General features: G+C 35.1%; 1 protein-coding gene across 1 annotated transcript in view; it reads right to left on the reverse strand.

Moving 5' to 3' along the window:
• Col19a1 (collagen type XIX alpha 1 chain) overlaps positions 1-26779 on the reverse strand; it is a 296753-nt gene that overhangs the window by 104269 nt on the left and 165705 nt on the right. The window contains exon 15 of the mRNA XM_076860052.2: positions 6225-6278. Coding sequence (XP_076716167.2) covers positions 6225-6278 — 54 coding nt within the window. The remainder of the gene's footprint in view (positions 1-6224; positions 6279-26779) is intronic.

Below are 26779 nucleotides of genomic sequence, written 5' to 3' on the forward strand. Positions count from 1 at the left end.
CTACTTCTCAAGATATCTGTGAAACTCCATAAAACACAGGAAGTGTCATATCTAACCAGAGCTGGCTCTTTCATAAACTGGTTTAGTCCATCCCTCTTTCCTCTGCATTTGTTTCCTCAAAAGTTAGCACTATTTCTTCTCCTAAAGAGTCATTCAGCACTTTGATACTTTGGGACTCTGTAAAAATACAAATACATCTCGGTCTTGATGTATTTGATGGTATTATTAATCTAAGATGTCTCTACTTAATGGTTTCTCTCTGTTATGGATTAAATGTGTCCCCCCACAAATTTCAGGCACTGGAAACTTAACCCCGAAATTCATCTTCATGGCATTTGGAGGTGGGCTTTTGAAAAGTAATTGGATTAGGTGAGGTCCTGAGGGTGGGGTCACCATGCAATTAGTGGCTTTATTAGAGGAGGAAGAGAGGCTTGAGCTAGCAGCTAGCTATATCCCACCACAGGATGCCCTCAGCCACGCTATGCTGCAGCAAGATGGCCTCCCGGATGGCAGCGCCATGCTCTTGGACTCCTGGGCCTCCAGAACTGTGAGTTAAGTAAAGGTCTACTTTTAATAAACTAATTGGTCTGTGGCAGTCAGCCATAAAAACAGAACACAGAGTAAGATACCCAGCAATGCAGAATATTTGTTTAGGATAAGATGGCATATTTGGAAAATGGGGGAGCTTTCTCCTTTGTGAGATCAGCTTTGCTTTTTAACAGGAAGTTGGAAAAATACTTAAGAAACTATGTTCAACATAAGGGTTCATAGCCAACACTGTTAAATAACCTGTTTAGTTGCTCCTCAGTTACAAGCACTTTGATTAATTTTATTATGTGCTGATTACATGTGTGTAAATTCCAACAAAGTCTTCCCTAAAGACGAATTTTCCCTAAATATTGCTATTAAATATGGAGAGCTAATTTGGAGCAATATATATGACTTTTGTGAAACACTGACTCATGAAGACAACTTAATAACATTAGTTCAATAGATTAACTTTCGTAAATATCCCCTTATTAGGGGATATTTCTTCTTCTCTTCTTCTCTAGGAGATAGTGTTTCAGGGAGAAAAAGTTGTCCTTTCACACACAGACACACCCATTATCCACACTACCCCCGCCACTAGCACACAATAAGATAAACAGAAAGTTGTAGGAAATTATTCTTTGTAAGCAACTTGCCTTTTTGGTACAAAAATTTCTTAAGAAAGTAAGAAAATACAAATTTGGCTTCAGAACAAAGAATCATAAGTGGAAGAATTGGTTAAAGCATTTTAATTATGTGAGTTGCTTCAGGCCATCAGAGACTTTTCCTTTCAGTTCCATGTCTTTTAATCTTCATCGACACTCCCCTAAATAACAACACTACCTTTGATTTAGGGAACACCTCTAAATCCCCAAAGGGAAGAACATCTTCTTGAGGACATTGATCAAAATATGCTGTTATCAAAGGATTTGTGCCTCCAGATAACTCCAATTCCTTGGCTCTTTTCAGACAGTGACATCAACTAGACTAGTTTTCTCTTCTCAACTTTTCTAAAAATTAACTGCTCAGGCATAACATTAAAATTATATAAAATATTCATTCATTTGAGGGATATTTTAATTAATGTTTAATAAAAGAGATAAAACTAAGATTATTTTACATTTCATGTTGGCAAAAGAAATTCTAATGCATGCTTTAGGGATCTCACATGTGAGTCATAACCATCTCCAGTCCCAATTAGAATTTTAGCCCCTAACAACCCTTCTCTTGTTCTCTTAATTGCCTTCCTTTCTGCTGTGAGATGGGGCTCATGTCACACAGAGTACAATGTTGGAAAAGACAAATAAATAGAAAATGACATTTGATCTAAAAATGTCCACAAACAGCCTGGGATTTCTCTTAAAAATCTCCCCTTCCCCCTCCCCCTCTGTGTATACAATCTATATCTCTCTATACAATGTAAATACCTCCAAGGGACTTGCAAACAGAGATAACAAATACTCTGCTAATACTTTAGAAACAGTAAATACTATGATAGCTTCAATGAATCTTGTTTACTTTCTTTGCAGTTCAATTCCAATGTTCCTCTAGAGTGACCTAACAATACAATCTGGCCCTGGGGCTCTCCAGCTTAGAAACCTCCTACTTTTTCATGGGTTCACCTGACTTGGAGAGCTTCCCCATGACAGCTGGCTGTCTTTGGCTTCACTACCGCTGGCCTCCTGCTCTCCCTTCACTGGATAGCTCCTCACCTCCTTTGCCAGAGGCTCAGCACTCTGTTTTTGTCCCTGCAAAACAATACCTAGCTGCCAATAGTACCTAGTACCTAGTACCTAGTACCTAGCTTGATCCCTTTTCCCTTTCTATCTGTTTTTCTGGGCAATCCTCCTCAATCTTTACACTTCACTTATAAATTCCTATAGGAAACCAACCCTAACAATTAACTTCACTGAATTGTCTTCCTAAACTTGAATCTCCTAGGAGGCAAGGACAATGTCTTACTTAGCTTTGCAAGTCCAGCTGCTAAGGGAGTATTAGGCCCACAGTAGGGCCCTCAATAAACATTTGTGAAACAGTTGAACAATGTGAATTAGAAACAGTTAGTTTTTTTTTTTTTTTTTATGAGCTCATTTTCTTAAAATGTTCGTTATTATGACTTCAAAAGGACTCATTTTGAAGAACTCTCTTCACGTCTAGTCATTTGGGAAATAACAGCTCTCTTTATAAAGTACATTATGTTTCGAAAAATTAATGTGAAGGTGGCACAGAAAAATGTGGGGAGCCAATTATTTTACTTTTCTTTTCCAAGCTGTCCTCAACTAAGCTCTGCAAGTATGGCTGGGTACTCTACGGGACTTTTTTGCAGCACACTATTATACACGTCATCAATTTAAAACATCCAAAAGTTGATGATAACTGTATCCCAAGGTGAAGCTTTGATGATTGTTGTATGAGAGAAAAGGCATTTCAGTCAGTCAGAGGCATCATACCAGAATCAGAAAGACAGAGTTTCCATAAACTGCAATTCTCAAACAGAAAATGAGCTGAGTTTAGCCTAATGCTTTTCATTCATTCGTGTGTGTGTGTATATATATATATATATAAAAATTTTCTGCATAGATTTTTTTTCCTTATGCCTTTAGTTTAATAAACTGGGTATCTTATATTACATGTTAATAAACTACTTTTATTTTTAAAAGTATGTATTCAGGATTTAATGAGTACTCTGTATCAGATCCGTAGCTGAATTTAAATTCTAAATTTAATACTTGAAATAATTCCTTCCCCCCGAATACGCTGGCAAAACCAAACCAAACCAAACCAACCAACCAACCAACCAAACAAACAACAACCAAAAAATCCTGTGGAATTACTATGAATCCTTTCATAAAGGCACTCCTCTTCCTTTCCCCGCCTCCACCCTCCCCTTTCCATGCCCCCAATACCCTCTTGTTTGTGAGACTTGGGTTCTAACCCAAGAGTGTTCTACCTGCAAGCTACATCCTAGTTCTTTTCATTTTATTTTGAGATAAGGTCTTGTTAAGTTATCCAGGCTGGCCTCAAATTTGCCATCCTCCTACCTCAGCCTCCCAGGTAACTAGAATCACAGGCACGTGCCAGAAGGCCCAGCACATATTTCTTAATCTTTGACATTCCTGAATGAACTCATTTGATCAACTCATTTGATCAACATTCCAGAATTCAGTGTAATCCTCTTTTCTCATAGACAGTTGGCAAGCTTGTCATAAAGACTTTCATCATTCAAATTCCTCCCCTGAGACAGCAATTATCCTGTCTTAAAAGGAGCATCATACATTGGGAAAAAAGACACCAATGTCTAATCTTGTCTGTTAGCATTCACCAGCTTTCTATGCTGAAAGATAAAACAAGTATTCAAAATCTTATAATACGTTCTCTATTTTGCCAAAAACATTGGAATAAAAATCAACAAAGATGATACTTAAAAGATTGAATTCTAGGATATCTAAGTCATACCCCCTTATTTTTATATCATATTAAGCGACACAATGCCTTGCTAAGAGTATAATCCACTTGAATAAATGAAGTGAAATGAAAATAAATGAGTGGACACACATTATGTTCATTTCTGGCACATGATGACATCCTAAGAGATACCTAAGGAGCTAGGTGTAGAGTCCTCTAGTAGCTAAGTAAAGTTCTGTTCTTTAAAAAGGCACTTATCTAGTCTTGTCTGGTCTTTTCCCTCCCTCTCTTTCTTCCTTTCTTCGTTCCTTTCTTTTTCCTGGCACCAGGGATTGAACACAGGGCCTTGCACATGCTAGATGAGCCCTCTACTACTAAGCTCCATTCCCATCCCTTCATTTTCCTATTTGAAAATTATATTCATTTGTTTATTCACTTATTAAATAAATAATCAATAATTACATGCCATAGGCCAGAAACTACGCTAGTAGATAGTGACAAAAATAGTGGTTTAAAAGAAATTACAGGGAAGTGGTCAGACATATAAGCAAAATAACAGTTACAAAGCAGTGTGCTGTATCTGCAGAAGGTTCATGGTTCGAGGACAATGAAGGGTAGCCCATCAAAGGCCATGTAGGAGAACTGATGCTGAGGTTGAGTTATGAAGATAGTGGAGAACATTTGCAAAGCATGGCAAGATTACACTGCAAATTAGGAAGGGAGGAAGGGCATGGAGGAGGAGGGCAATGGTAGACAGAAGGCAAACCATGAAGGGCCCAGAATGGCAGGTAGGAGACATGGCATCCATCTTTCTTGAAGAAACGAGGAGCTATTAAGACATTTTAAGCCAAATAGTTTTCAGCTATTAAGCAATTTTAAGTGATTCAAGTCAGCATGAATTTGTAAAGCCTGAGCTATATGGTTGGAGTCATGATTTAGAGAGATTACTCCACTTAGACAAAGTAAAGGCAAAGAGACCAGTTGTTAGATGGCCACATAAATATAGATACAAGTTGCCTAGGCCTAATTTAAGGAGGTGGCCATGAGGATGGAGAGGAGAAGATGGATTTACAATATATATATATTTTTATATATCCCTATATCCCCTATAGAGATATAGGGTTGGCATGGTTTAGGGACTGTATATACAAAGGGTGAAAGAGGAAAAACAAATCTAGAATTATTTTTAAAGAGAATTTTGGACATGTTCCTTTTGTAGTACCCCTAGGAGACTTCCACATGGAGATACTGAGCCACAGGATGTAGGCCTGGAACACTGGAGGGATATGTGGATGGGAATAAATGATTGGGATTTACTAATTCATCCAACATATTGATGGGGACAGAAGGAAAGTTGTTAACAAGGGAGACCCAAGGGATAGCCCTAGAGTTAGGAGAGAAAAATAATTGTTACGAAGCCAAGAGAACAGAGAGTTTCAAAGAGAGCCATCCACAGAGTAAATTTCTGTGTGGCAATGAAGTAAGATGAAGTGTGGAAGTGCCCTGGGAATCTGGCAACTTAGGGATTATTAGTGACCTGGAATCCACATCACTGGATTAGCTTGGACACAGACCAGACTCTGGCAGGTTAGAATTATTAAAACTACAAGAGATGGAATCCTTTTTTCCAGAATTTTGGGGTAAAGGAATGAGATAAGTTAACTCTTTTTAGAAAGTCCATTCTATGACATTCTCTAACAACACATTATTTTAAGTATAATTTTTTAGTTGTATATGGACACAATACCTTTATTTTATTTACTTTTATGTGGTGCTGAGGATCGAACCCACTTCTTTATACGTGCTAGTCAACCGCTCTACCACTGAGCTACAACCCCAGTCCCTGACAATATATTTTGTATCAAGAAGAGTGGATATGCCAGTTGTCTATCTTACAACCAGCCTGAATGTTATTAAGCATTTGAAATTGAGCTCAGGCAGACTCAGAACAGAATTCATCTGTTTGTACATGTGGATGCTCAGTTGTTGGATGATTGTTGGAGATGTTCAGTTGAGGACGCTCACTCATTACTGCTCATGTAATAAACAAGGGGGTGAGGTATACAGAGAGCTACCAGCAGCCTTTGTCTCCCAGTTTGGGTGGTGATGAAGGTGGTGGTATAGGGAGCATGAATTGTCCCTACAAGTGCTGAAACCAATTATTCTGAACAGTACAAAGAAGTAAATTATTCTATAGGGAAGTAAACTAGCACTGAGGTCACATATGAAAGTAAAAAGGCAGACAGAATGGGGACAGGAGGATGGGGACAGTCCTCCTATTGTTTACTCACAGGTGGTCCTGGGGGTCCTGGTTTTCCAGGTGGTCCTGTTTTTCCTCTTCTTCCCTTGAAACCAAAGAAAAACAAATAAATGCTGTGATCTCCTTTTGCTGTAATACAAAACATATTAAATGGCAATAGGAAAACAGTAAAAATTAACAAAAGTTAAAAAAAAAACATTCCAAGTCCATATGATTCTTAAACATCAGGGAATTATAAAAGCTCTGGGGTAGTTCATAATTACCACAATGAAAAATAAAGTACCTGAAATGAATATACTTTAATTGCTGTCTAGCAGTATGCTCTAGCATACTGAAAGATGACTTAAGATTGGCATTTTATCTGATGATTTCGTAGTTTAGAATGAAATAATAAATGCATCTGTCAACTTAATTTGTTGCTTCTCAAAGAGGGCTCAGAATTCTAATTTTATAGGAGTTACCTAAGGTTAAGGTAGGTCACCTACTTCATGCCTATTCTTGGGCTTTATCTTGTACTTACTGGTTAGAAGCTTCTGGGGATGGGAACTATGAATCTACATTTTAGAATTACTTCAGGTAATTCTTATGCTCACTAAAGTTTGAAAAGCACTGTGTTAAACATAATTATATATTCTGTCTAAATCACATTAGCTAGCTCTTTTCTTCCTTTTGGATGGTTAAGCTGTTTTATAAGTGAACTAAAATGTATAATTCTTGCATATTAATCTTCATTATTGTAACTGAATGTTAACTCTCCCACTTCAAAACCAGCTAAATTCTAATTGCAAGAGTCAGGTAAGTTTGTGTTAACATCTTAAGTAACTCTGATCAAATATCATTTAAGAGCATCTAGTTTCTTATTATACAATTATTGTCTTAAACTTTTTTTTTAAAGAAAGTAAGCTTAGGTTTTAGAAGTATACAATTGGAATGAGAAGCATTTCTGAGCATGTTTTCTGAATATCTTCATTCTAGTTCATTGTTATTAATAACTATTTGATTACCTTATTAGTAGAATATTTACACAAAAGTCTTAGTGATAAAACATAATTGCATTTGGTTGATCTTTTCGATACTTTTTTTAAAAAAGAATTGAAATCATAAACACAGAAAGATCCTTTTTATTCTCTAATTTTCTTGCTCTAAAAGTGTGAGGCAAACTTACTTGATCTCTCTGGTTTTCACCTAAGCTTGGGATGAAATAGGAAGTTTAAATAACAGCTGGATCTGCAGAGTAAACTTTGAGAGGTAAGCAAGCAAATGCTCTTCAGTGATTGGATGAGAAACATGCCCACTGTTGATGAAGGTAAGTTAAGGGCGTGCCATCAAGGACTTCATTTCAAAAAGGCACCCATTTTCATAAATCATCCTAGCTAACATCTTCAGAACAGAATTTAACTTTAAAAAAATTAAAATAAATATAAAAAGTGGTATCTTTGTGTTCTTTCATTTTAGAGACCTAAACATTAGAGTTCTTTGGGGGACTATAAAATTGGAATGAATATACAGGTTGATATTCTATATATTTAATACAAGTTATTCACAGGTACACCATTTCCTAGTCCTGCAGTCTACATTTTCTGAAAATCAATATATTGGGTCTTTTAGTAAATATAAGTCAATTAGCCTTTGAGGACTAATCAATGATAAAAAGTTTACTTAGAAAATAGAAGCACTGTAAATTTATTAATTCACAAGAGCACAAAAAAACTAAATCAATGGCATCCAAGTAAGTGATTGGTCTTTCTTTAAGCACACATCAGATTGAGGTAAGTTAAAACCATAGGATCAAGTTCTGTTTACATTCCCCATTCTTCAGAGGAGACATGTGTATTGATTTGGGCAGGAAGTGGGGAAAATGAGGCCGACTATTGGTCAATTTTTACCACAGAGTTAATGTTGAAGACAAATTCAGTGTCAGATATTGTAAAACAACATTGACATGTGTTAAGTTGAGGAGCAAAAAGCATTCACAACTTAGTATGGAAGGCAGGCATCCAATCCTTACATCTCTCTGCTGATTTACATGATCATTAAGTCAGTCTTGCTACTGTCAAGTGTACTGATGTGTATGCTCCAGGATGCAGAGAGAGGGCTGGATTCATTTACAGATCCTTTCTAAGAGTGGACAAGCACGTAGAATATTTGTGAGAGTTGTTAAGTTAGTGGAACATATTTGTGCAGATAACTTGAACCAGCATGTATTTTCAATTTAAACTCAGTTTCCAGGCCTGAAGTTTACTAATCCCTTGAAGCAGATTTGAACCAATAAGATGAGTTTTACAATGCAACATAGTCACTTAGCTCTGTCATTAAATATATCATAGAACTAGGTAAGGGAAGCCCTTGGAACTTGAGAAACAGGTCTCAGTGCCCTATTGAGGTCGCTCTGACAGCACAGAGCAGGGGTCGATGGAAGAGAAATAGGTGCATGCTTGGGAGTACAACTAGGCTTGAAAGCACTAATGGAGGCCACAGTTCCTATCATCATAATGGTTCAAGGCCTCTCCCAGACATTACCATCCTTCTCCCTAAAAAGCCCCAGGAATTAGGTCCCTTATCTTATTCCCCGCCAGCAGACTGAATGCAGCTGCACAATCTTCTGCTCCTCCAAAAGCTCTCTCTTTTCATTCAAAAGCATTAAGGAAAGGCAAAAGCTTACCTAAGAGTTAGCAGATTCTTGGTAGGATGAATTTTATTATTTAAGCAAGACAACCTGAAATATTCTATTATTAATAATTATGTAAAGACCATAGGTAAAACCACAGTTCTCATTCTAGATTAAAATCAGATTCCTCCATTTTTCAGAGGGAAGTGTGATGTTTGATTCCTTGCTGTGTACCTCACAAGTCTCTGGGGAACTGGTCCAGGACACCTAGGACCAGGGGCTGTTGACGGTGGGACAGGTAGAAGCCTTGGATGCTGGCAGGAGGAATAGTTGATATTTGTTTCCACATTTGTTTCTGCTATCTCCTGCTATTTCTGTTCTTCCCAGGCTTACTGCAGACCCATTCTAAAGGGAGGCAAAAAGTGGGAACTTGGATGCCAGCAGGGATGAAAATCCTGGCAGATAACCCAGATCCCTGCTGAGCCCAGAGAGATTTTCCTGGGGAGGGTGGCCATTTGTTGAGAAGCAACTCTGCGAAATTGGAGTCTGGCTAAAACTTCTAACATATGGAGTGCTATTTTCCCAGTTTTGTTATAATTGGGCCAACCCAACACTTTACTGAAAACTGAGGTACAAAGTACAGAACACAGTTCACTCTATCAGGTTACCCTGGAAACTCCAACATGCTCAACATGTCAGTTTCCAGTTTGGCAATAGTAAAAAGATCACCATTAGGATATCTGCCTAATGATCTAAACCCAGTGGTGCTCAAACCTGACCATGCATCAGGATCACCTGGAGGGCTGGTTGAGCAGACTGCTCTCTCTTCTCTCAGAGTTTCTGATTTGGTAGGTCTGGGTTATGATCTGAGAATCTGCATTTCTCACAAGTTCACAGTAATGCTGATAGTGCTGTTCTAGGGATCACAGTTTGAGAAAACTACATCTCCTATTTTACACTTAAAGTCAGGAAATTCTATAGAGCACCTTATATTTTGTAAACACAGCTCAAAATAACTCAATTGATTTTGTGAATATGTGAAACTTCGAGAATAAATTTTTCATTGTCAAGTTCAGAACCACCTGGACTGGAATCCCTGCTTTTTCTCTTATAGAAAGTTTCTGTGCAAAGACTGCATTGCTGTTAAATGGAACTTTATATTTTGCCACTTTCTTGAAGGATTAAAAAAGGGATCATTTATAACATTCTAGTCACACATTCCCTTTAGGATGGTTACTGCTAAAAATCCAGAAAATAACAAGTGTCAAAAAGGACACGGATTGTTAGCAGGATTGTAAAATAGTACAGCTGCTACGGAAAATATTGTAGAGATCGTCAGATAATTAGAGAACTATCATATGATCTTCCAGGTACATACTCAAAAGAACTGAAAGTACGATCAAGAAGAAATATTTGCATATCCATGTTCATAGCAGCACTATTCTCAACAGTCACGAGGTGCAACCGATTCAATTGTCCTTCAATGGATGAATAGATAAGCCAAATATGGTGCAAACATACCTAATACCATGGAATATTAGTCTTAAAAAAAGCAGGAAATCCTGCCACATGCTACAACATGGAGAAACCCTGAGGTGATATCTAAGAACTTGAATACTTTAAATCTTTAGTGACTTTAGTGACACTGAGGATCACTATTATCAGAAAAAAATAACACTAAACTACACTACACTAAAATAAGCCAGTCACAATAAGACAATGCTATGACTGCATTTATGTGAGAGATATAAAGTATTTAAATTCTTAGATACTAAGCAGTATGGATGTTACCAGGAGGTGGGAGGAAGGAGAAAAGGAGAATTGTTTAATGGGTATAGTGTTTTAGTTTTGCAAGATGAAAAAGTTCTGGAGATCTGCTTCAAAATAATGTGAATATACTTAACACTATGAAACTGTAGAGTTAAAAATGATAAAAATGGTAATTTTTTTTGCTGTGTGTTTTTTACCACAGCTAAAACAAATAAACACCAGTCCTACCACAATGTCTGGTACATGGTGGGAACGATTTTTAGTTCTTGTTTTCCCCCTGTCTACCACTTTTTATTCAATTTTCCATTTTTTATATAAAAACAATCTGACAATATCTAAAGGAAATCTTCTAAAACATCTAGTTAGCATCTTTAAAAAATGTAATCAACTCTTAACCATGCATATGACTATTTAAAAATATATATAAAATAAGAATCAACATGCCCATTAAAAGGGGAAATAAAAAGCAATCAACTGTGGTTTATTCATAGTATGGAATAATATGTAACAATTAAAATGAATAGAATTGAACTACATGCTATAAACTGTATGAATGTTTCTTACAAGCATAATGCTGATCAATTTATATAAGAATCAAAAACAGGCAAAACTAATCTATGCTATTAGAAGTTACAATGGGGTAGGGAGTGACTGAAGTCATCAGAGGGTTTTCTTGATATTCTGTTCCTTGAACTTATGCTGGTTATACAAGTAAGTTCATTTTGTGAGGAAGCAATAAGTTGTTCCCTTATAGTGCAAACATTTTAATGAATGTATATTATATTTCAATAAAACTTGCAAAAATAAAATTAGGAGAGTCTCATAATGGAACAATTGTCTTTAAATGATCTAATGACTTCATTCATCTGCCTTTGGTATGTCCAGGGCCACTATTCTCAGAAAAAAAAAAAAAAAAAAACAGACAAGAAAATGCCAACCCAAACAAGGCTATTTAAATAAATGACATCTATAAACTTTCAACAGTGAAAATAACCTGATCCTTCCAGGATGACTTGCAGTAAGAGAGCATGTGTATCTTAAATTAGACACTTGATTACTTGATTTATAAACACTTAACCCTCCAGGGACATTACTAAGTGAGGAATGCAGGGCTGGGGATATAACTCAGTGGTAGAGCATGTGCTGAGCATGTGCTTAGCATGTGCAAGGCCCTGGGTTCAATCTCTAGTAATAAAAAAAAAAAGATAAAAGAATGCAAATAACAGACTATTGGTTCTTTTGTGACCTGTTTTTGTTTTTTGTTTTGGTGAGGCTGACAAGGGTAATCTGTAATCAGATTTTTAAAAATTAGTTTATTTATTCTAATTAGGTGTATATGACAGTAGAATGCATTTTGATTCATTGTACACAAATGGAGAACAACTTAAAAGTTGGTATGCAGACCCTAAACCACAAGATAAAACACGTTTCTTTGTAGCCAGGTTTTATAAATACAGTTGGCTCCTTTAAAATACTTCCCTGTTTTCATATGTATATTTTGCATGCTCTTAGGCATCAGCTTAGCTTGAATATCAAGGAAATGTCAAGGAAGAAGAGACAGGGCCTTGACTGGCACACACAACTGTGAATGAGGTGTTAATTACACAGGAAAACATTACAGACTATCTGGGAAGTTTAGTTTTCTTTTTTTACATTGTGAACGGAAATAAGATTTATGACTGATGTTATAAAGAGTTACCACATTTGAAATCACTAATATGTGCAAAAATGGGGAATGGAATAATTATGTAAGGAATGTATAATATCCTAAGTGCATTTTACATCTTAACAGATATTTAAAAATACATCTATGACAGCAACAACACTCGTCATAAAGGTCTCGTTACTGCAGGGATCAGACAAGTGGCTCTTGTAAGGACATGGGAAGAGGATGTAATTCAGTAAGAGCAAACAATTTGAAATGGGTTTGGAGCACAGGAAAGATGACTCCATTCTGTTGTCTTCTTCATCTAGATGGGAATCTTAACATTTTCAAATCACTTCACAATTTCCCCCTCTCTCTGTCCCTTTCTTTTATTTTCTTTAAAAGGGCTGCATTGATAATTAATGTGGCTTTTCAGAAAAAATATTATAAGTTTGTGACATTATTATCTAATCCCCCTGAGCTACAATTCAATAAATGATAATTTAAATAAAATAATACTTCATTGAAAAAGATTACAGTTTGCTTGTTGTGAATATTCTAATCATTCACAATTTAGATCACTTTGCTGCTGTAATTTCTTCTTTTTATTATTTTAGATTGATGCATAATATTTGTACATATTTATGGGCTAAAGTATAATTTAATACATATATAAAATGTATAGTGACCAAGTCAGGGTAATAGTATTTCTATTTCTCAAACATCTATAATTTCTATGTGTTGGAAAACTTTAAACTCTTCTAGATATTTTGTAGACTACAGTTCCCACCTGTGCTATAGAACACTAGAACTAGTTTCTTCCTATTTAACAGTTTTTGGTACCTGAGTTATGCAGCCTCTCTTCAGGTCTCTCTCCCAGACCCTCCCTAGATTCTAGTGATTACCACTCTTCTCTACTTTTATGAAATCAAAAATTGTTTAACATTTCAACAGTAAGAACCTGTGATATTTTTGTGTTTACATAACAAAGTCAAACTTTTAAAAATGTCTCATTGAGGCCTGGGGCTGTGGCTCAGTGGTAGCTGACTTGCCTGGCATGTGTGAGGCACTGGGTTTGATTCTCAGCATCACGTATAAATAAATTTTAAAAAATTATAAAAAAGGTCTATCAACAACTGAAAAAACATTCTTTTAAAAAAGAGATGGAAGCCATTTTAAAAAAATGTCTCATTTGCTTATCACTTTTCCTTTGTAATTTAGGTTTCCAAATTCTTCCCGGCTTGCCTAACCTCACTCTCAACTCTGACTTTGCAGGCCAACCCAAACTTTCCATTCAGATTTGTTGGGATGCCCTAATTTCCATGCCAAACGACCAACTCCCTCAGTCCTGATTTCTATCTGTTTTCTATGCTTATCAGGCCCATCTTTCCAACACACTTGACTCATCTTGGTATCATGAGTAGGACCACAGTAGGGTGTGTCTAAACAATTTTCTGAACATGCTGCAATATATTTTAACTTTTATGGACTACATTTTGAGTGTGGAAGCTGGAAGCATGTTATGAAAATGTTCTTTCCTACATATCTGGAATGCTCTTAGCTTGGAGAAGGAATCAAGTCTTACACTACTTTGCTGTCTGAGGACTATGCCAGTAGGCTTCCACATCTCCAAAACCAAGCACTTTTATAAAAAATGCCTCATGAATGTAGCATTTTATCTTTCACTTTTAATAAGGGAACTGTTATACTTTTAGATTTAGAGCAGACAAAATCAACATGTAGAGGGATCAATAATACACATAAAATAATAGGGTTTATTTCCTAGAAATGTTAAAATGAAAACAATGTAGTGAAGATGACTGACAAACTTCAGGCAGATCAGAATCTAGGCCAGTGGAGCAAGAACAAGCTCAGTATTACCAGCCAGCATGGAAATATGAAATCATTAATATCTTAATTTATATTAACATAAAATCATAGAATATATTTTTAACATTTTTGAGTTGCACACTTTAAAGACATATATTCAAGGCTGGGATTTTAGAGCTGTGTGTGTCCAATCTGAAGAACTGAATTGACTAGCACCAAGAAAATCCATAGAAACACATTTGCAGTTAGTCAATAAATGTTTGACAAATGAAAAACAAACAAAAACTAGAGAATCCTAAGATCAAACTATAATAGCCACCCAATTTTGAAACTGAAATATTTTTGTTGTACAATTTCAATTGAAAAGAATTTAATGGATTAAATTGTATTTGGATATTTAAATGTTGACTGCAGAAATAAATCCTATCAAAGTTTTGTGAGTACATGCTGTTCAGCAAAAATTTATTGTCTGTGTTTTATCTACTGGTGCTGGGGGAAATATATTAAAATGATTAAGACCTGAATCCTTCCTTCAGGTAGAAGAGAAGGGACAATTACAATGATATTTGTTTTTTCTCTAATTATGATTATTTTTATTTGTTCTACTTAGTTGTACATGACAGCAGAATGAATTTCAATTCATTATACACAAATGGAGCACAACATTTCAATTCTCTGATTGTACATGATGTAGAGACACATCATTTATACAATCATATGTATACCTAGGGTAATGATGTCCATCTAATTCCACCCCTTTCCTACCCCCATAACCCCTTCCCAACCTCACCTTTGTCCAATCCAAAGTTCCTCTATTCTTCCATGCCTCCCCACCCCCATAGATCAGCATCCATTAATCAGACAAAACATTTGGCCTTTAGTTTTGGGGATTGGCTTACTTCATTTAGCATAATATTCTCTAACTCCATCCATTTACTTGCAAATACCACAATTTATTCTCTTTTAATGCTGAGTAATATTATATTGTGTATATATACCATAGTTTCTTTATTCATTCACCTATTGATGGACATCTAGGTTGGTTCCAACAGTTTAGTAAATTCAGCTGCTATAAACATTAGTGTGGCTATGTCACTATAGTATGCTGATCTTAATCCTTTGGTTATAGACCAAGGAGTGGGATAGCTGGGTCAAATGGTGGTTCCATTCCATATTTTCTGAGGGATCACCACACTGCTTTCCAAAGTGGTTTCACCAAATTGCAGTCCCACCAGCACATAAAAACAGTTATCTCCTATTAGACAGAGGTGCCAAAAACATGCATTGGAAAAAGAACAGCCTCTTCAACAAATGGTGCTGGGAAAATTGGAAATCCATATGCAGCAAAATGAAATAAAACCTCTTTCTCTCACCATGAACAAAACTCAACTCAAAGTATATCAAGGACCTAGGAATAGACCAGAGACACTGCACCTAATAGAAGAAAATGTAGGCCCTAATCTTCACCATGTTGGATTAGGCCCCAACTTCCTTCACAAGACTCCTAAAGCACAAGAAATAAAATCAAGAATCAATAAATGGGACTGATTCAAACTAAAAGGCTTCTTCTCAGCAAAAGAAACAATCATTGAGGTGAAGAGAAAGCCTATAGTATGAGAGTAAATTTTTACCAAATACACATCAGATAGAGCGGCTAACCTCCAGGATATATAAAGAACTCAAAAAATTTAATACCAAAAAACAAAAAACCCAACCAATAAATGGGCTAAGGAACTGAACAGACACTCTCAGAAGAAGATATACAAGCAATCAACAAATATATAAATATAAACATTCAACATCTTTAGTAATTAGAGAAATGCAAATCAAAACTACTCTAAGATTTCATCCCACCCCAGTCATAATGATAGTCATCAAAAATACAAGCAAAAATAAGCGTTGGTGAAGATGTGAGGGAAAAGGCACACTCATACAAAGATATTTGGATAGACTTGTTTGTTTGGCTCTCAGTGAGCTCAGGAGTTCCAGTGAAGCGAATTAGAACTGAGTTCTTTCTCAAAGGTGCTTCCTTCTAATCACTCTCTTCAGCTTTCTCTTTGGAGTGGAGGGGTCACGTGGATGGGAAGGGAAAATGGGCAGAAAACATACATCTGTCTGTACATCCTCAATAAGATGAGATAGGACACTCTGGAAAGCCCCCTGGACACTTGTGCACCACTGTGTCTCAGATGTGTGTGTTCTCTTTAGTCCTCTTTTCTCACCAACTTCAGATCAAGTGTGTTCAGAAGGCATTTCCTAGCCCATACCTCTTTTTACTTGCACAATTGATTTAAATATTGAAAAAATATATTGATGACCTTCAAAACCTGAACATCTGGTGCTATACCATTTTACAAATACTGGATTTTTTTTTCTTTATTTGAATGTCACTTTTCATTTCCTTAAACTTAATATCTAATGTCAGTTGAAACTATAACTGGATAAAAGTAATATGGTCTCTGTACTTAATCTATCTCTTTTAGGTTCCTGTCAGTTCCATTCCCTAGAACAAGATATAATTTCCTGGAAAGACTGGTGCCACAGTGAGTCCTTCTAATCCCAACTGTGGATCACTTGCCAGATTCTTTTTATGTCTCCTTTGACTTTTCCTCTGTACCTCTCTAGGAAAGTGTCCTTTAATCAGAAATCCCAACACATCTTGTTCCCAGCATCTTTGCTACATCTAGTATATACATATACACATACATAAAATCTGTAGAGCAAAGTTAGCTTTCCAAGCTACCTAAATTTCCATTATGACTTTTAAACTCTTATGTTTATCTGTCTTCACTGTATTTTGTAGAACATTTTCTCCACTTTCAACTAGCACATACTCAGAGTCATTAATTAATTAATTCAATAAACACTTATGGGGTCCTTATGATGGGTAGGTGCTTTTATATGCTTTGGAAATACCTTGAATCCTGTACCTACAGGATTTGTATTCCAATAGCAGTAGATAACACAATGCCTTCAGTAAATGCCAGATACCATTTGAAGTCATTTACACATATTTACTCAAAATCTTCAAAATTTCTTTGAGGATTCCCATTTTACAGATGTGGGAAAAGAATGACAAAGTAACTTACACAAGGTCATGTAGCTAATAAACAACAGACTTAGGAAGTGAATGTAGGAAACCTAGATGAATAGTCTCTGATCATTACCATTATGCTATACTTAATTGTATATCTAATAAATAAATAAAGATATAAATCTTTGAGGGATAAGAATTATAATAGGTATAAGATAAAACTACTACAAACTCATCATTTAATACAGAAGCTGACTAGAATGACTTTAGGTTATTGACTTAGATTGTTTAGGAAAATACTTCCTTACATTTGTGCAGATGATCCAGAGTAATGTGTAAGATGTTTCCTTGACCTTATGTTAACATTGTATATTACTGAATATAATATCTATTTTTTCCTGATCCTTACCCAGAAAAGACACATGAGGAAGTGAGATCTATTTCATCCTACACTATGAACAATAGTTTTCAAAATATAGAAAGCTACATTGTGTAAGTAATCCTACATGACTTATACCAGGATATTAATAATTTAATGAACTCTTACTCAGGGGGAAAATGTTCTTGAAACATGTCAGAGTGAATTTTCAAGGGAAAGACCTAATTAGCAGTGTCTGAAACATATGTCATCACATTTAGAAAATAAGAACTAGTCCCGGCGGATAGGATGGTAAGTTAGATTTCAAAACGTTAACTACTACAGTTAATATGTATGATTAATGAGCAATATGTCAGTTGGCTGGCCTAAGTCAAGTGAAAGACCTTACAAGAGAAAAAAAAGGCTTCAATCAGACACAGAAATATGCAAATGCAATTTATAGTCTCATTTGTATTATGATCAAGCAATAACTTGACATCCTTATGGGAAATGAAGCCATAGTTTAGATATCTTTTAAGATACAGGATCAAAACTTACAAAGATGCCCTGTGATAACTAAAGGTCCCAATGACATCGCAAATGAGAATGCAAAGAGGCTAATGAAAGAAAAGCCCTCAGTCTTGGATCATGGCTGAGAAACCAACAACTGAAAAAAAAAAAGATGAATTTAAGGAAAATTATGTCATTATCCTTCCCTAACATATTTACCAGATGATTATTTGGAGAAAGTCTTTTCAAAGAAACCTGATTTAAATCCATTCAAAACACAAGTAGATGAAATCTATGTGTCATCAAGACCTCAAGAGGCAAAAAGAAAAATCCAATCATGTTATAAAACTCTAAATGTAAAATTACATGGGAATATTTACATGTGCATTTGGATGGTTGTGCTCCTGAAGATGGAACGTCAGTGTAGAACATTTTGTACAACTTCCTTTTGGAGAACATTTTCTCCACTTTCAACCAGCACATACTCAGAGTAATTAATCAATTAACTCAGTAAACACTTACGGGGTCCCTACAATGGATAGGTGCTTTCCCTCAGTAAATGCCAGATACCATCTGAAGTAATTCACAGATACTTACTCATTTAATCTTCAAAATTCCTTTGAGGATTCCCATTCATAATTATTAATAACTAAAACTACAAGGGCTTATGTGGGAAACAATCAAAATTACAAATTTATTACTTTAATAAGAAACCACCTGCCAAGGAAGGACACAAGTGAGGAGGAAAATAAAGAAACAAGAAAACCAGAAAATGTTGAATCAATGATAAACCTTTTTGTACTTATTAAATACAGATTAAATATTTGAGATAAAAGAGAGAATTACACACAGATCCCACCCAAAAAGGCCTTATAGTCTGGTATTAGAATTTTTCTCTTCTCTCTGTATCACTCACACAAAAATTGAGGCTATTTAAAGAAACCCACAAAAAGGGAATTGTAGTTCACCATTATTTCCAGGGATTATAAATTACATTAAACTTGAACATACATGAATGGCTTTGGATGTCTAAAGTAGCCTTATTCCTATTTGTGAATACTTTAAATATGTGGTGTACTTGTTGCCCAAGATCATGTTCTACATTTTAGAAAGGTATATGTTCAATTGAGGTGTATATAGATTCTGATGTATGTTTATGACAAAATACAACTCATTGCTCATTGGCTTAACAATTAAAAATAGGATGGAAAAGAAATGTATATTATAAGAGGCCAGAGAACTGAACATTAGAACTCTCTCTTATTCATTAACTTACAAGCAAACCTGGCCAAGTCACATAATATATCAGCCTCACCTGTTTCCACTTAGGAATCAAAAGAAATAAAAACAAACCTGTCTAAAGACAGTGGGCTGGTGTATGTGAATACCCATGAGATAAAAGAAATACCTAAATTTGTAAAGAGATTTCTATAATTTTTCACCCCATCAATAGACTGTAAACTCATTTGACTCTCTATAAATATTCACTGATTCTGAGAAGAAAGTTCCTAGCCTTCCCAGAGAAGTGAAATTGCATGTGGGCATAGAGAAGGTGGTCAAAACTTCATATGTATATCCAATGAATCAATTACCTTCCTGGAAGATACCTATGAAAAATCAATCCCAATTTTTCTATTTTCAACTTAGCATTATTATTATTACTTTTGTTTGTTTGTTTATTTTGGTGCTGGAGAATGAATCCAGAGCCTTGCCACGCCAAGCACATATTCTACCATTCAGCTATAGCCCTACCCAATCCCTAAAATTTAGCATTATTGAGGGCAACCTATTAGCCTAAAATAAAGGCTTAGATCAAATGTGTCAACATGGATAAGTTAAAGGAAAGAAAGTTCACAGAAATGTTTTTCAAATAGTGGTGGGATACAGTCACTGGCTATCTTGTTTCCCCTTTGGGCAATGGTAAGGTCTGACAGGATGACTGTCAGGGTTAGAAGTGACGTTTTCAGAAATGAATAGTGTTTTACCTGAAGAGGTGGCATCCATATTATTAGCCTCAGTCTTTAACAAAATGAATACTCTAAACTTCACAAAGGACAACGAGGGCCCTTACTCAGTAAAAGTTGAATTCTGTACAATGACCTGCCCGTCTGTGTTCAATCCTGCCCCATTGACTGATTTCCTTACTCCTCTCATCCCCTTCTAGCTATATTGACTTCCTGAAGCTCCTTGGAATTTCTCCTCAGAACTTTGCACTTGCCACTTGTCCTGCCTGGGAAGATTCCCCAGGTCTGTTCTCTCACCTCTATTAGATTGTTGCTCAAAGGCCATCTATGCAAAGGCCCTCTCTCATAATACTCCTTATGCCCTTCCTTCCTTTCTTCCACTGGGATGAATGTTACCATAGAGCACACAAAAACTTATTTATTATTTTACTGTTTGTCTCAGGGATTGAATGTGAGTTCATAAGGGAAAATATTTCTTTTTGTCTATTTCAGAGGTTGGGAAAATTTTCCTATAAGGATAAGATAATAGATATTTTAAACTTTGTGAGTCATATAATCTTTACAACAATTCATCTCCACTGATACAGAGCGCTGAAGGATATAATATAAGCAAAACGGCATGAATGCACTCCAACAAAACTTTATAAAAACAGGTGGTAGACCAGATTTTGGCTCAGGGGCTCAGATTTGATGAATCTTGGTCTATTGTGTTCACTTCTCTGTCCTTAGTGCCTACAACTGTGCCAAGTAAACAACTGGCACTCAGTATTTGTTCTTGCTTTTGGACTGAGCTAATAACTAAAATGGAATTCAATGTAACTTCTTGAAAATGTACAGACAAATGAGGAACTTGTACTAATGAAGAAAACACTGTCATCACATTCATTACTACACTTTTAGACAAACATCAAATCAAAACTGTGAACTTAATTATGTCTTAAGAGTTCTTAGAACCTAGTAATATTTTTGCTGTTATTTTTGTTAATGCTTTAATAGAGTACATGCATATACACAGCTTTGTACACAGTTTGAAATCATTTTGCTCAGAAAAATTTAAAAATTCAGATGTGCAAAAAGTGTAACCCAGCAAATGATTATTTTTCCACAGCATAGAAATAACAACTGGCAATAATTTGCAATACTTTTTCAAGACTTTTTTTTGGTAATAAATAAAATGTTGTAGGTTAAATGAAAATCCTTTTTGAGCACTTCTAGTCCTATTTCCCTTTCCTCTTCCTTGGGGTAATTACTGTCATGAGTTTGATGTTATCTTTCTGATCCATGGTGTCATTCTTCTGAATAACATATCTCAATGTTAAGTTTAAACACCTGTCCTCTTTGTGTGTATGTGTAGTTCATTGTTTTCAATTGCTGTTAATGCTGAATTTCATTGTGTCTAGATAACATTTGCAAATGAAAATATTTCACAGTATAAAAACACAGAAATACAAAAATTGTAAAACCATTTATCATATAATAGGGCAAAAAGATTAATTATTTTTTGAGATTGTGTACACTGAAGTCTAGTATTGCTTGCCTTTTACCCAATAAAAGAATTAAAAACCAAAGGAATCAGTTTGTTTGTCATTATTCTAATTTTCTCTGCTGGGAAAACCTTATCCTGTAAATGTCAATACAATTATTAACATATGGCAAGTACCGCAGTAACATAAATCACTTCCAATATTTTAATTTATTCAGCTGAATTTTACAACACAATATTGGGAATCCAATTGAAATTCTTTCTGATAGCACAATAGCAGCAAATATTTTTAAATGGAGTTTCAAATATAAACTTATAAAGTTGATATTAAATCTAGGTCTACTGATCCAAAATATCAGTTTCTTAGAGCTTTGAAATAAGAATATACGTTTGCAGGAATCTAGGTATATGGTGACCTTACAAGTACTTCTGACATATTTCATATCATCAAGAAATGTAAGGTTAAATAATGAAGAATCTTTATGAAGCATCTGCAGTCCATAAAACATTTGAAAAAGTACCATGCCATCCTATGTTGTAAATAGCTCCCACATTCTTCTAATTTTACAAGCATATATCTGGTGTCAAAGAGAAGAAACTTTTGGAACTGTTTTAGTATATCATTAGAATAAAAAATGTTTTTTGGGGGGTGTAAATATACTAAGCATTTATTTTCTAGCAATTTATTAAATGGGAAAGCCCATCAAATCTCATAGGATGGTATTAATTGAGCCAGGAGACAGGGCCCAGTTAGTAGATAAGGTTGTGTCTGTGCTGGTGAGGAAAAGGCTTTCAGTAGCTACAGCTCTGCACCTACGCCACAGTTGATTAGTGGGGCTGTGGTTAGTTGGCTAGGCTGGATTTCATCCAGGTAGCTGTTGGCTGATCACACTTCTTTGGAGTACAACCTGGGCAACTGTGGTAGATAACAAATACAGAAAAATCTCTGAGATTCTAAAAGAAACACTAAAATTTTCATAGTTCTAGTGCTAGATAATGTCATTGTGCTCAAATACTACAAGTTAGTATTATAAGAATAATATTAGCAAGTATGAACACTTGTCATGTTAGTATTGGCCCTATATAGCTACTTTACATGTTATTTCCCCAATCATTGCTTTTGGCTTAGATCATGAATTACCATTAATATTATTTGGTTGTAAAATAGAAGAGCTGAGACTCAGAAAGGCTAGATAATTTCCCAGGGTCACTGAGCCAGGGCCCACCTAGGAGTCTCTCTGACTCCAAAAATCCATGCCTTTAGAGAATTTGCTTTGGTAAAGTTATACAGAGATTAACATTTCATTAATAAAGAAGTCAAGGAACCTGATCTTCAGACAAGACACAAATCAAAGAAGCAGTGGATGGCGCTCCTTCCATTAGCAAGATTGTTAGTTGCTCTGGCTTCACCAACACCATTCTACTTATAGCACAGGAAGCCTCTCTGAAATTTTGCAGTTTTTTGACTAAGTCAGCTTTAGCCATGCCAAATTTAGGTATATTCTTCCTACCTAAAAAAAGAAGAAGAAGAAAATAGTCTGGCCATATGAGCCTAAATTCAGCCCTAGAATTAGTTATCCTCTTAAGTTCTTTCTTGGATACCTTAAACTCTGTCTTATTGTTTGCCTGTCTGTATGCCTGAATCTATCTCATAATTGCCCTTTTTGCTGAGCTCTAAGATATTTTAGCTCTGAGTGGTCATACAGTAAATCATCTGTTTAAATCCATTGTGTAAAGTGGATCTTCAGATCTTAAAAATGTAAGTCAGACTATTCTTTACACTTTACCCATTCACTTTCGTTTTATGTTCTTTCCCGAAAGAGGGAGGGAATGGCTCTTTCCTCTTAAAATATTTTCAGAGATTCCATTTACAAAAATCACTTTCAGCCCCACTGGTTGTCCTGTCCTATGTGTAGACTCCCAGATAACTATTCTAGGTACGCAGGAATAAAGCAGAACAGATAGTGAAACACACTACCCTCACTTTAAATAGAACATGGCTGTCTGCGTTCTAAGCCCTTTCAGCATGCATTGCATAGCTGAGAACTCATTGCATATTTACTGGTTAATTCTGAGAGTTGACCTGGCCACGTGCATGTTTTCATCATTATTACAAGATACAATTTGAAAAAGCTAAACTAGTAAAAAAAAAAAAAATCCTTCTGCTAGTGATGAAAGTTTTTGTGGTTATAGTTTTAGCCTATCTATAATCAATATAACCCATATCAGAGCTTCTCTAACTCAATGGTGAGGGATTGGTTTTTAAAATTTCCATTCTGTCTTGGACTGGTACTTTTATAAAATACAATAAAATTGAACTTCTAGCATAAAGGAAATTAAAAACATACAGAATGCAAGTCCCAATGTCTATTATTGGATTCAGCAGACATAAAATTATACTTTAATAAATGTAAACAAACAGAAGGAAAAAAAACCAAAATTACAAAATCTGTTACTATTGTTGAAAGTATATATATACTAATAAAGATTCTCCATTAGATTTGTAACTTTATCATTTTGCAATAATAATAAAACAAAGTTATGAGTGAAATAGTTATTCCCATATTAAGTGCCTATATGCACTCTTGGAATGAATGAACACTTATATTTATATGTGAAGTTTAAAAAAATATTATTTAATTGTAGATGGACATAATACCTTTATTTATGTATTCATTTATTTGTGTATGGTGCTGAGGATTGAACCCAGTGCCTCACATGTGCAAGGCAAGCACTCTACCACTGAGCTACAACTCCAACCCCATATGTGAAATTTTTGATGTAAAAAATGAGCTTGCTTCTTGCTTATTATCATTTCTAACCTATGGTGAATTACAATAACCCTTCTTTTAGGGGACAACTTTTATCTAAACTGCTTCATAGCTTTGTTTTAATGATATTCAGTATAGAAATAAGTTTAATAGCATGTTGAAAAGATTGGAAGAAGAGATTTTGAACTAATTTCAGCAAGCTCAGAATATTCTTTATAACTTTAATTTTAAAAAGTTATAAAGAGCAAATGATGCTGTATTTTTAAAATTCATCTTCAATCCTTCATTAGTAGCCAGTTTTAGCAACCTACCCTATGCATTTTTTATTAAATTTAAATTATTTCCCAATAAAATAAATGAATAGGGCTTCCTAGAATTCTCAAAGATGAATCTTCTTTTGCTGGAATATAAGATTCAAAACATTCAACCAGATTTTAAAAATCCTTGGTGATAACTTTCACTGATGTAGAATATCCAGATCATCACTTATTTACTTGATAATTATTGTAAAGCTATGAAAATATATTATAACATTCTTTAGAGCCTTCAGCTTTTGCATTTTATTTTTTTCTGTCATTGAAAAATATATCACATTCTTTCTTCAAGTGAACGTATTGATAATACCAAAAATACTGAATATATCAGACAAGTAGGCAAGTTTGTTTCTCAAACCATTGAATTTCTTTTTTAGAAAGTAAGGATAAGCCATGTTCTTAACTTGAAGGAACAATGAGTTCATTCTTTGTTCTAACATTCTTGAAAAAAATTTCCACTTGATGGCATTGGAACCTCATTATGCAATAATATTTGTTGTGGCCAATTTCTCCAACTGTTTGATTCAGTGGACATTTCTTTGTAGCAAGGCTTTCTTGATGAAGAAAGTTGTGTGCTACAGTCTGGGGCAAACAGATCCCTTAATGTGGGTAACTGATTCACTATGTTTTCCTATCACTGCAGCTGCACCATCAGAACACATTACAGTATGAGAACTGAACTTCAAACCATATTTGTTGACAATGTAATCCTTTATAGTTTTCTACAGTGCAGACCTGGTTAGAATTGGTGGCAAAGAAGGTCAAGAAAATTAAATTCTTTAATATTTATTGCCAAAGAATTGCCACAGGAATGTTGCCAATGCATTTATCAAGGCACAATAAACATATTTTGCTATTTTTATTTATCTCAAGTTGCTATTAGCTAGTTTTTTGAGCATGTGAAGCAATGAAATCTTTTCTACATATTCATTCAATATTTCTTAGCAAACATCTCTGATGTCATTGGTTACAATTGCCTCAGCAATTGTAATTATTACTAGTCTCAGCCATCTAAAGAACTATTTCATAAGGCATCTCCAAAACACGAATGCTTAAATATGCAGTATTGAACATTTGCTTTAATTGTTTTTTTAAAATTAATGTTCATTCTTCCAAAAACCCCTTTGGTTTTGAACCTATTTATGTTTTGTGTGTAAATGCTGCTTACAGCTTTATGGTTCAGTTGCTTCATCAGCCAGTATACAACTGCAGATAACATGCTGAGATTTAAAGCTCTACCATCAATAACTGAGCTTAGTAGCTGAGTGATCACAAGTCTCAGTAAAATTCAAACCAACTATTCGGTCTTCATGTCTTTGGATTCACTTCTAAGACTCTCATTTAATTTACTTATATTGTAATTTTGATGTCCAATCACCTAGTGAAATTTTTTTTTTGTCATAAGTTGGGGTTAAAAATGAATTTTCCTTCTTTACCTTGATTAAAAATGTAAATAAAAAAATTTAGAAAAAGTATGATCACATTCTCCCAGATTCTTGCAGAGTACAGTTTACAATCTCGCTTTAAAATGTCACAAGTGATGTGGTTATATGTTTGTGACTCAGAGGCAACCTGCAGCAGCCATGACCCTCCAAGAGTTCCACAAAGAATGAACCATGGCCTATTCTACCAGGTAAGTCCATGATCATGGGCTGATTTATACAGAGATACCAAATTGCTAAACATAAACATATTTTCTGTACATAACACAGTCTGGTAGCAGTACTACAGTTGAATATGATTGTACTATACTGAATTGATGATTTAGAGACTCCTATCTATTTAGAGGGGATGATCCTCTCAATTCCTCTACTTCCTTTTAAATTTCTTGAAGTGGTTGGAAAATGTCTATAGTATGCTTTAAAAGAGAGCAAACACTTTCAAAAGGTTAGCTATGAGGAAAACAGATAAGGTTGGTCCATTTTCCTCTGTCCCTTATCCCTGGTCTCCTTTGATCATCCCCTAGTTCTCACAAGGATTTTATAGGCACTGTTTCCATTGCCCCTTTTGCCATCAGTTGACTCTTCTCATCTAATTAATGGCAGTTCAGCTCATTTGCAATATCTCTAGAAAGTAGTGATGCCGATGATTTGTAATACAATCAAAATGAAGTTATTAAGTTATAGGTTTATTTTCTAAGCCTGTCCTTTTGACTTTTTTTTAAAAAGAATGTCTACAAAATTTTCAAAATCTTATCATAGGCAATAAGATGTAAGAAAGTTTTGTAGATCTGTTCATCTTCCTAATTGTAATCATGCTGAAAGGTGTGTCTCATTGTTGGAAATGATATGACAAAGTA

The sequence above is a fragment of the Callospermophilus lateralis genome, chromosome 6 (genome assembly GCF_048772815.1).
Source record: "Callospermophilus lateralis isolate mCalLat2 chromosome 6, mCalLat2.hap1, whole genome shotgun sequence".
NCBI classification, from domain to species: Eukaryota; Metazoa; Chordata; class Mammalia; order Rodentia; family Sciuridae; genus Callospermophilus; species Callospermophilus lateralis.